General features: G+C 33.2%; 1 protein-coding gene across 1 annotated transcript in view; it reads right to left on the reverse strand.

Moving 5' to 3' along the window:
- Nucleotides 1–637: 637 nt before the first annotated feature.
- LOC131950701 (receptor-type tyrosine-protein phosphatase alpha-like) overlaps nt 638–11,563 on the reverse strand; it is an 11,764-nt gene continuing 838 nt past the window's right edge. Inside the window, exons 4-23 of the mRNA XM_059312926.1 lie at nt 11,521–11,563; nt 9,383–9,544; nt 8,014–8,128; nt 7,745–7,851; nt 7,405–7,550; nt 7,174–7,261; nt 7,010–7,086; nt 5,766–5,802; nt 5,317–5,414; nt 4,872–4,991; nt 3,892–4,037; nt 3,633–3,768; nt 3,330–3,473; nt 2,683–2,812; nt 2,494–2,567; nt 2,240–2,377; nt 2,000–2,149; nt 1,749–1,882; nt 1,129–1,264; nt 638–1,026 (exon numbers count right to left, since the gene is read on the reverse strand). The exon at nt 11,521–11,563 is cut by the window's right edge and continues 92 nt beyond it. Coding sequence (XP_059168909.1) covers nt 853–1,026; nt 1,129–1,264; nt 1,749–1,882; nt 2,000–2,149; nt 2,240–2,377; nt 2,494–2,567; nt 2,683–2,812; nt 3,330–3,473; nt 3,633–3,768; nt 3,892–4,037; nt 4,872–4,991; nt 5,317–5,414; nt 5,766–5,802; nt 7,010–7,086; nt 7,174–7,261; nt 7,405–7,550; nt 7,745–7,851; nt 8,014–8,128; nt 9,383–9,544; nt 11,521–11,563 — 2,355 coding nt within the window. The 3' untranslated portion in view covers nt 638–852. The remainder of the gene's footprint in view (nt 1,027–1,128; nt 1,265–1,748; nt 1,883–1,999; nt 2,150–2,239; nt 2,378–2,493; nt 2,568–2,682; nt 2,813–3,329; nt 3,474–3,632; nt 3,769–3,891; nt 4,038–4,871; nt 4,992–5,316; nt 5,415–5,765; nt 5,803–7,009; nt 7,087–7,173; nt 7,262–7,404; nt 7,551–7,744; nt 7,852–8,013; nt 8,129–9,382; nt 9,545–11,520) is intronic.

Genomic DNA, 11,563 nt, shown 5'->3' on the forward strand with positions numbered 1-11,563 from the left:
TGTTACTTTTTAAAACCATGTTCGTCTATAGTTTTCCGGTAAAACGTGTATTTGCGATAAAGTTAAAAAAAATAAAGTGTTTAGTGAGAGAATACAAATACCGTCTTAAAGTAAAAAAACCTACCTAGCGATCCATTGAGCAGATGAATTAGAGCTAATGTTTTTTGACCTCAGCATATGAAGGGAAGGTGTGATCAGCACTTTGCCCTGACAGAAGGGGAGGGGGGGGGGTCTAAAGCCCTAAGCAAATGGCTTACTCTACACCCATGGCTAATCATAAACCCGGCGTCAGTGCAACCTAGGTTAAACTCACGGTGGTTATACCCTAATCTTAAACTAGATTTTTAAAAAAAGCTAAATATAAATCAAGTTATTAATTTTATATACAAAAGAAGTGGAAACATTAATATTAAAAAGCAATAATAAATACACTACAATTTAACTAGGGTAATAAAACAACTCTAAAGAAAATCAATAAACTTAATTAACAAACAAACAGAGCAAACACCCAGCCAAGTTGCAAATGCAACCTCAGACCTACGTGGTGCACAAGGCGCCCACGTCGAAGGCGATCCTTGGGATCAACATTCTCGACGGGTGGGAAAACAAAAGGAACGACTCTAGTGGTCACTCAGGCTTATGAACAGTTAGACTGGAAGCCCCGCAGCCCATGTTCACTCCAACGTTAGCACACAGGTTTGCACACAAATGTAGATTTAATTATTTTAAAAAAATATTATGGCTAATGAATGTACTCATCTTGCAAAATGAAACAGTAATTTGATATCATTTTTAATGATTTAACAAGAAAAAAAACCAAAGTTAAGAAGTATCTTTTTGTAAAGTTATATTTCATATTCGTGTGGCATTTTGGCTGTTGGCATACACGTTTTCTTCACCATTGATCTCTAAAGGTATGTTTACATATGCATCGTATGAGGGTCTTGACAGCTGGTCGTGGTTGTTGTACGGTGAACTCGTTTCGTTATATCTTTGTAGAACTTGATATAGACATCTATATTGATTCTGTCGAAAACAACACATTTTCATATTACTCGTTTCCTTTTAAATCATAGATCGAAACAAATTAAAATTAATGTAGGTATAGATAGACTGAAACGTATTTACCAGAGACGGAATGACCTGTGGTCTGATACATTTGATGGCACCAACAACAAGTGGAACTGTTAAGCTTTGGTCATGGTCCATTCGGTCAAGTAGAAGACTCAACACACAGGCCAGGCCGCTGTACTCAGCTCCGTTTCTAAATACAAAATTTTGCAAATAAGGTTAAACAATATTACAAGTCATTGTCTTGATTTATATCCTCTTAAGATTGTATTTTGTGTAATCAGGTGTAACTTGCATCCCAGCATCCGGTTACTGTCACTTCATATTGTTTAGTTGTGAACCCGCACCATCAATATAAAATGTTGTATCCGTTTGTTTATTAAGTTTTAGAAACACTTTTTTTAAAAACACAGCTGGCTATAATCGTCAATTTTAACATACACGCATACTTTTTAAAGATGCTAATTTCACATGCGTGTAGTATGTTCGAAACTTAGTAACATATAGGTCAGTTATGTCAACAGTAAACATATTCACTTGAAGAGTTAGCTCATAACACTGTGCGTTAATCTCCCGAGGTTAAAAGACAAACAAACGTAACCTGAGATTTCTTGACAATCACTAATAAAATGTAAGTAATATTCAGGGGAAATTATCGGGAAAAAATCTATAATAACCTGCACATGTAGAGTACTCTCCCCTGTGCCTGTACATTGTTTGACCTTGTGTGTTTGAGAAGTTTGAGAAGATTCTTGGGATTCAGGTCTGTGCTTTTACTCGCAATGTGGGTTACGTGGGATTCATTAGTAATCTGTTGATGTAAGCATTCGTATTTAATGTAGCCAATCAAGTAATAGTGTCGGTTATATAATGAATAAACCTTACTATACAATACAGCAATTATATTTCTGCATTTTTAACAACTTACAGGTAAGAAACCCAATGCTTTCTTGACGACTTTGACCGTGATCTGTTGTTCCTCCCATAAACTCTCAGACTTGACAGGTCCTGTGTGTATTTCATATGGTCCACAGTCTAAAGGTGTTGTCATGTCGGCAGGCAGATACTGGCCTAGGGACTTTAATAATGTACTTTTGAAATGAAGTAGTTCTACATTTAGTTTGAGTAAACAAGTCGTACAATAAGTTTGCTAATACAAACAGATTACCTTGTCTTTTTCAAAATCCTCAGTCTGAAAAGCCACGACAAGTTTAACATTGTACTGGGCCACCAATCTCCAGAAATCTGTGACTGTGTTTGGCATTGGGAGCTGTGTTAGTATCTGGTTCTCTCGTTTGGTAAAACCCTGGTTAAGAAATAATGGTACATAAAATCTTTTAAAATAAAATTTCAGTAAGATAATTTTCATTTTATCCTAAAAAGTTGAATTAGTTTTTTTTTTTAAACATTATTTACTCTTACCGAAACTAAAACAGCATTAATGTAGTCACTTAAATTGGCAGACTCTATTAATAAAACGGCTCTGTATATTTTATCTGTGAATTATTTTCATTTTATCACAAGGAGGTAGTTAGATGAATCAGAAAAAAAAATAATTAAGAAGACAGTTTACCAAAGCAAATTATGCTAATTAAAAAGAAAAGAACATACCTGGAAGAATGGCGGAGACTCTATTTTTAGCCATTTCTGGTGGATGATTGTTCTGATACACATTAGTTTCGTCAACATTTGAACCATTGACGTCATCTTTTATAAAATCTGAACACACAGCTAAAATTGCCTGAAATGCATAATACATTTAAAGGTTATACTTTTATACATGTTTCAGTTGCCGTATTACTGTTAATCTAGGTAGCACATTGCAATTATTCTCCTGCTGCTTACAGCACTAGTCAAACAACAATTTTCTGTTTTAACATTACTAAAAGATACATCAACTATTTTTACATGAATATATTAAATACATTATTAAGAGTGAGGTTATATTTTGATTGAATTTAACAGTAGCTATGAGTGAGTTATTTAAACTTGAATGTTGTGACATTTTAAAAAGTAAACCTACGTTATATTGCATTACTTAAACATATATGTTGTAACTTTTTAAAGGGCGTGTCGGCATCAATAAAGCGCAGGTAATTCTGGCTTTTCTTGGTGATCCTGATATTAGCCCAATTATGGTTTATATATTTCCATATTCGCTAATGAACGTTTTACAATTTTAGACGGTGCATTATCTCCAAACAAGTTGTTATTAAAATACACGTGTACAGTTGAACACGGAGTCTACGTTTACTCACCTTGAACTCCTTATCAAGGTTGCTTCTTCCACCCACGCTTTCTTCTAGATGAGAGATTCTAGACGTAATGTCTCTGGACGTCACTGTGGTACCTATACAAATAATGGCCACCTCAGCTGCCTTGTGGAGGAATTCATATTGTTCCTGGTACATAACGATTTACAAGATTTGATAAGACAGTATAAACCATTTATTTCTACACAGTTATTAAAGTTATGTGTAAACAAGTATTTTTAATCACACTTATAGGAACAGAAATCAAAACATTAAATAATATTAAAATATATATGTATCCGACATTACCGCAGTTTGAACCATCAGAACCCTGTCTTGTCTGAGTTTGGCCACAGTTTGAAAACAATTTATCCGCCCCGTGTCTTCAGCTTCTCTCATTACATTACGTAGAGCGATGAAGGTTCCAGTACGTCCTACACCAGCGCTACCAAATATTTAATATATGTGATTAAAATTACTAACAATTAATGTGTATTTATTTTATATATTAAAATACATCATTGTGAATAGATTACTCAACTGCATTATAAGATTAATATATAATTACCTGCAATGAACAAGGATTGGCTTAGAAGTTTTTTCTAACGCCACCCTCTGTTCAAAGTCCACAAGTCCCCACGGTGTTAGAGGCACACCTTTGTCTGGCCACGATGTGAAGTGGAACTGGGTGAAATGGTGGGTCGGATGATCTTTCTGTAAAAATAAATAGTATTTTTAAAAAATGTCGAAATGTCGAATTAAATGCATCAAAGTCTACCCATCACCCTTTTACAAATAAATATTGCATTCTTTCTTTCTTCACAGTCGATTTCAATTGTGTGTAAGTAAGGGTCAAAGCAATCGCTCTTTTTAAAGTGCTATCAGGTTGATATATTTTTGAAAATCGATTTTAATCGTCTATATCTGGAAAAAACAAGTTAATTAAAAAAGTCTAGTGACATGTATGCGCAATTTCCTTATGTTATCTAAAAATAGCTCTGACGTATAATGCTGGGGTGCGTTCAAGCAAGAAGAACGATCGGTTTGTAGGTGTTTATGTAATTTTAAAATTTGTGACCGAACGAGAGGATATTTTTGAAAACTTTCTTCGGCAATATTGTTTTAAATTATAGCAGGAATCGATTGGTACATGTTTCAAGTCGCTAAGTGGTCTGGTTGCCGAGATATGGGCCAAAAACTGAATTTTTTTGAGGTTTTTTGGCTTTTCCGGGAAATACATGAAAGAAACCCGGAATTGTTATGGCCTATGCTCATTCTCGCAATTTGCTTAACATAATTGCTTTTGGAACTAGTCATCGATATTGCTTCGTTGAGGAGGAGATACGACTTAAAGCCCGGACACACATTCATCCATACATTCATTCATTCATTCATCCATCCATTCCCAGAAATGACGAGTTAATAAACGCAATTCTTCAGAATGGAAATTGCGCAAAAAAATTCTTTGGAATTCTCTTTCCCTACACTAAGTCCCGGCTGATATAAGCAATAGGAAAATGGGCATCAATCATGCCATGCAATGTATACCTTGATGAGCTCCAACTTCCTGATAGTGTAGTCAGCAAAAACATGAGTAGCTGCCAGCTTAACTTTGATGTCACCAAATGTGGTTGTACCTTCTTCTGGCCAGTAACTTACACATTTCATCTGGAAAAATACATTGTCACCTTGTCAATATAAAAATATTGTAACACAAGATATATATATATATATATATATATATATATATATATATATATATATATATATATATATATATATATATATATAAACAAAAGTTTGCTTTAATTTTTAGTTAACATATTTCAATATTTCTATAAATACTTTTAAAAATGTATGTATTCAAAATCTACCATTTGTGAACTTTCACGATCAGATGTAAAATTAGGGGGAATAGGTAATACAATACGTTTCTTCACATTCCAATATATTTGTTCGTGTTATAATTTACGACGTATTTATTTCAGTGTACCTTGCCCTCCTCTATAAGGTTAGTCAGCATCACAACTTTATCAACTTTCTGTTGCCACAACATTCGTACAAAGTCGTTGATTGTCGCATCAGTTGGACCTAGTACAGTTTACAAGAGAGAAACTTAATGTTATTTATTGTCGCATCAGTTGGACCTGGTACAATTTAGAAGAGGGTAACATACAGCCATAAATTACATTAAAGATGCAAAAATAAAATCATATAAAGTCGTACACATTAAATTATGGTAAGCTAAAAATAATTTCTTTCGTAAACGCATCACACATTTCAGTTTAGCAATGCTAAAGAATAGGTTTATGATGGATAAAGTGCAGGCTATGACAACATACTCGCTAATCAATCTAATTATTTAAGGTAAAACAAATTTTGTTATGCAATTTATTCGAATCTTTATCGCTGTATACGTTTTGGTTATGTATATTATATTACCTTGTGAAGCAATAAACTTTTCTTCATTGTTATAGCCCTGAAAAATTGTATAATTTATTATTTGCAACACACCTATTTCGAATCAATAAAACACAAAAACTAAATAAGTAAAAATGTTCACATATCCTCTTCGCGGTTTTGAAAATTTGTGACTAGATTGTAACCCTAAAGACTGCTAACCGAAAGTCTGGAGAGTTCCTATTTTCCCTCTGTATTTTAAGCTTGCTTACTTTTTACTACCAATCTTTTGAACGTATAGACAATTTAAACGTATTCATATAATGCCTACTTCATGTTGCAAGTGTTGAATAAATCAGTTGAAGAGGAGTAACTTGCATACAAACATGTTGAAACAGGTGTATGGTAAAGAGCGACCTTAAATATAAGCCATGTTTTTAAACATTAACTCCACCAAGTGTATAAAACATTAGCACCACCAAGTGAATAAAACGTTAGCACCACCATGTGAATAAAACATTAGCACCACCATGTGAATTAAACATTAGCACCACCAAGTAAACTAAACATTAGCACCGCCAAGTGAATTAAACATTAGCACCACCAAGTGAATAAAACGTTAGCACCACCAAGTGCATTAAACATTAGCACCACCAAGTGAATTAAACAATAGCACCACCAAGTGAATTAAACGTTAGCACCACCAAGTGAATTAAACAATAGCACCACCTAGTGAATTAATCATTAGCACAACCAAGTGAATTAATCATTAGCACCACCAAGTGAATTAATCATTAGCACAATCAAGTGAATTAATCATTAGCACAACCAAGTGAATTAAACATTAGCACCACCAAGTGAATTAAACATTAACACCACCAAGTGAATTAAACATTTGCACCACCAAGTGAATCACACATTAGCACCACCAAGTAAATTAAACATTTGCACCACCAAGTGAATTAAACATTTGCACCACCAAGTGAATTAAACATTAGCACCACCAAGTGAATTAAACATTAGCACCACCAAGTAAATTAAACATTTGCACCACCAAGTGAATTAAACATTAGCACCACCAAGTAAATTAAACATTAGCACCACCAAGTAAATTAAACATTAGCACAACCAAGTGAATTAAACATTAGCACCACCAAGTGAATTAAACATTAGCACCACCTAGTGAATTAAACATAATATTTGGTAGAATACACACGTCTGGCATTTTATGTTACAAAGCGTGATATAAACCATATTGTAAGTGATAAACACACATTATTATATACCTCTATGTAAGAAGCATTGATGTAGTCTCCTTCATTTTTGCTGGTGTTGATCTCAAGATGGACGCGAGAATGGTCATCTGATGATGTAAAAATCATAACAGTATGGACTATAATATTTTATATAACATTTTAAATTATTTTTCATATAACTAACAAGACCTTACATGCACAAATATTTTTGTATCTGTTTTTGTTTCTGTTAAGATCACTGAGTCCAACTGACATAGATAAATTTTGTGGTGACGGAATCAGCTGAAATAACCAAAACATGTTTAACATTACGTTAGATACCGGTAAATTCGATTATTTAAATACTTAATATACACTTAACTAGCTAAAACATGTTAAGATTGTATTAATTCATTTATTGGTTAAAGTAGTATATAATGTCTAACCTTGAACTCATTTGAGAAATATTCAGCTCCATGGGCCAACATAAATTCATTCAGATTTGAGACCTCAATGTACTTTTTGTCTACATTACCGTTACAATAAGCGTTGACGACAGCTACAGGTTTTTGGGGCACTGATTGATCTAATTCTAAAGATCAATTAAAAATATTATATTTTGTTCAAAGACGGATATTAAACTTTGATGATAAACTTATTTTAGTTAATAGTTTTAATTTGCTTACATCTAATTTTCGATGACGAATGAGCAACACAAATACAAAAATTCGGCACATACAAAGAAAACTAACAGAATTAGGCAACAAATCTTATAAATGTCACTACCTATCTGCATAGATCTAATACTTCCATCTTTAGCATCTAATGTAGTTGTCTGCACTTTGTTACCCGCATCTAATTGTAGTGGCTTACTTCCCTTGGCATTACGGCGTCTTACAAGCAAAAAACAAACTTAATGTTACACATTTTTATGCTTCTGTGTACTTTGTTACATAGCTACATTTCATTTAAGAAATCACGCGAGCAATAATTGTATAAATTATAACTTCTCAGTCCACTAAACTCGTACATTTTACCGTCTGTTGGACACCTACCTGTAGTAGATTACACTAGCCACTACTAGAGATACTGCTACCAATACAACTACGATGGGTACAACTATAGGTATCAGCGTGTTGCCATCAGTTTTATCGGCACTTTGTTGTGGAGCTACGAAATAAGAGTATTACTCACATTAGTTTAGAAGTTAAGATAGAATATTGATTATTTGAAATAGAACAATGGGAACTAGACTTTTTTGTTTAAATCTTTCACCCTCTTTTTACTTTCTCGTAGATACGAAGTATAGAGAAAGTATTGTAATCATGCACCAAAATAACATGCAATTTTGACAGTTTTCACCGTTTTACTCCTCAGTCCTTCATCACATCCGGAGTATAGAAGACTTATTTCATCAGGCAAAAATTATAAATACAAATATATAAACATTTTGGCGTTTTATGCATTATCGAGTCGTAAAAACTGGACTTTGCAATTCTGTCCGTATGTCTGTGTGTCTGTGTGTAAACACGATGAGTACCGTTACAGCTAGGTTGATGAAATTTCATATATAAGTATTTTATCAAAATCGTAGATTCGTATCAACTTTTGAGCAATTTCCGATAACCGGAAGTGGTACTTTTTCTACTTTGAATTTTTAAAAAGCATATAACTTGAGTACTATTTTAGTTAGATAATTTCCGTTGATTAAAAGTACTAACTTACGCTATCTCCGATTTCTCAAAAAACGAATGTAAATTTATAAAGTACTAATAATATTCCGCACTATTATGCACGTTTTATTTGGCGTTCACAAGAGTGCTATTCTTTTTACTACTAGATGTTATTCTATTTTAAAAAGTTTAAGTATTTAAAATGGATTAAAATTCATGTCTAGATCCCAAGTTCCCATCCCAAGTTTTTTTATAAAAGAATATTCGAGAAAGTTCAGGGGAGATAGCTCCCGGTTTATTTTACAGGTGATCTTGCTTTTTTTGCTTTCTCCCTCGATCTCTCCCCCTCCCTCTCTCTCTCTCTCTCTCTCTCTCTCTCAGTGTTTCTTCCAGACTTTATTCTCCTGGGGGGGGGGCGCACTTGAAATTTTCGGGGGGGGGGGGGGGGGGGGGGGGGGCGGTAGACTTTCTTCGGGGGGCGGACACTGTTAAAAGTATATATTTTCTATATAAATTTCATTTCGTCCGGGGTTGGGGGGCGGTAGACTTTCTTCGAAGAGATGCCTGGAAGAAACTATGCTCTTTATACACACACACACATATATATATATATATATATATATATATATATATATATATATATATATATATATATATATATATATATATATACATAGGCCTATGTATATTCTAGATTGATCTTAAGATGACTTAGACCTTTTAATCGTGTAATTAAACTTAGGGCACTAACCCCAGAATCTGCTACACTCTGTATCTTCTTGTTTAAACCCAGACAAACATCCAAGTAGACACTGGCCATCTGTCTTGTTACACCAGGCTTGTGTCTCATTACGTACACACAGGTGACTACAGTTTGACGTGCAGCCTGCTCCATAATGCGCATTGTCACACGCTTTAAATGAAACGATATGAATATGTTTTAATAATAGCATCTTTAAATTACATTCTCTAATTGTAAGTCTCTAAATTCAAACAATGCTTTTATATCGATCCAGGACACAGTTGTAATACATTTTAAACAAATGGATTATTAAAATACTGAACTTTGGGGTAACTCTTTTAATTTACTTATTTCATAATGAATATCTGATAAGTATATTTTGAAATTTTTCTAAAAAAAATGTATATATAAATGAATTACCAGAAATTAACATGGAACTATAAAAAATGCATAAAAAGTTGTAATTACACGCTTTTTTGTAATATTGCACTGAAAGAGGAGAACATGAATGATTCTCTTTAAACATAAACTAATACTACTATTTAAATAACAATAAAGAAAGCGTAATTCGTTATAATAGGTAATGGACAATTTTGCTTAAAGTTAGGAAGCGACCAACGCTTTTTTATATTTATTTAAATGGTAGTGTATTATTATATATTTAAAGACAATCATTTACTTTCTCCTTTTTAGTGCATTATTACATAAAAGCTTGTTATTAAAGCGTTTTTTAATGCATTTTTTCAGTACTTTAACATTTTTAATACCATAGATTTGCATGACTAAAAATACTGCGCAACAAATGAACATAATAACATGCGGATAATAATGCGGAACATTTTGATAAGACTGCCTACTAATTTAAAAAAAGTTTTAATTAATTCATAAAAAAATAATTAGTCATCCAATTAAGTCAAATTGTATGTTATATTGCATTGTCTTCAAGTTTTGACCCACGTGTAACTTTGAAACTAATCTGCGAGTTAGGAGTGGCCGAAATCTCGCTCGGCTGTTTCTATCTATTTACGACACAGACTGTCGAAAGACAGAGGAAGCACGTTAAATAAAAGCTTGTAAACAAAATAACGTTATTTTCACAGACAACAAAAATCCTCTCCATATAACAGTCCGAGATGTACTACAATTTAAATTCTAAATTTTCTTATGCAATTCACCTTCAAGACTATTTACTCACGTACCACTTGTCTTATAATATGTTCGAATTCCAGTACACTTGTCAGAATATTGTTGTTTGAGAAAGAAGCACGTACCATTTTCACAGAAAGCTCCGTGAAATCCTGCTTTACAATTATAGCAAAAACCATTTGCTCTGTTACATTCAGAAGACTCACACGTAGATGAGCAATTATAGACACACCTGGGACCAAAGGTGTGTGAGTCACAAGCTTTAGATAAAACAATATATAGGCATATATATATATATATATATATATATATATATATATATATATATAAAGCAATGTATGTGTATGTGTTTGTTTGTCCTTTATGCGTTTATACACCTCTCATCACATCGCCGTGAAACTTTGGGAAGTTGTTGAGAATATTCCTGGGGAGGTTTCTGCGAAAAAAAAAATCAAATTCGCAGGGGTGGCGCCCCGGCAGGGTGCGATTTGTTTTTCTCTATATACCGTATATAAAAATAAAAGTCGATTTTGGTTTAGCATCGTTCATCCGATAGCCATGAGACTTTGGGGAGTTCATTATACCATTCTAGGGAAGGGTTCTGTAAAAAAATAATTTTTAATTTCGCAAGGGCAGCGCCACGGGAGGGTCCGATTTTTCTCTATATACGGTATACAAAAATAATAAAAGTGAATTGCAGTGACACCGTTCATCCGATAGGCATGAAACTTTGGGGAGTTCATTATACCACTCTAGGGTAAGGTTCTGTAAAAAAATAATTTTTATCCGCGGGGGACGGGTACGCTAGTATATATATATATATATATATATATATATATATATATATATATATATATATATATATATATATATATATATATATATATATACAACTTGAAGAACCCATTGTTGTTGCTATATATAAGAGAAAACGTTAAGGAATCATTAACTCAGTTCCTTAACGAGTTAATAATTACTTCGTATAAAATAATGTGACTCACTCGTTTCACATAACTCTCCCGTATAACCTACTGGACAGTTATT

Source organism: Physella acuta, unplaced genomic scaffold, assembly GCF_028476545.2.
Source record: "Physella acuta isolate Inbredline_101_S28 unplaced genomic scaffold, ASM2847654v3 ptg000777l, whole genome shotgun sequence".
NCBI classification, from domain to species: Eukaryota; Metazoa; Mollusca; class Gastropoda; family Physidae; genus Physella; species Physella acuta.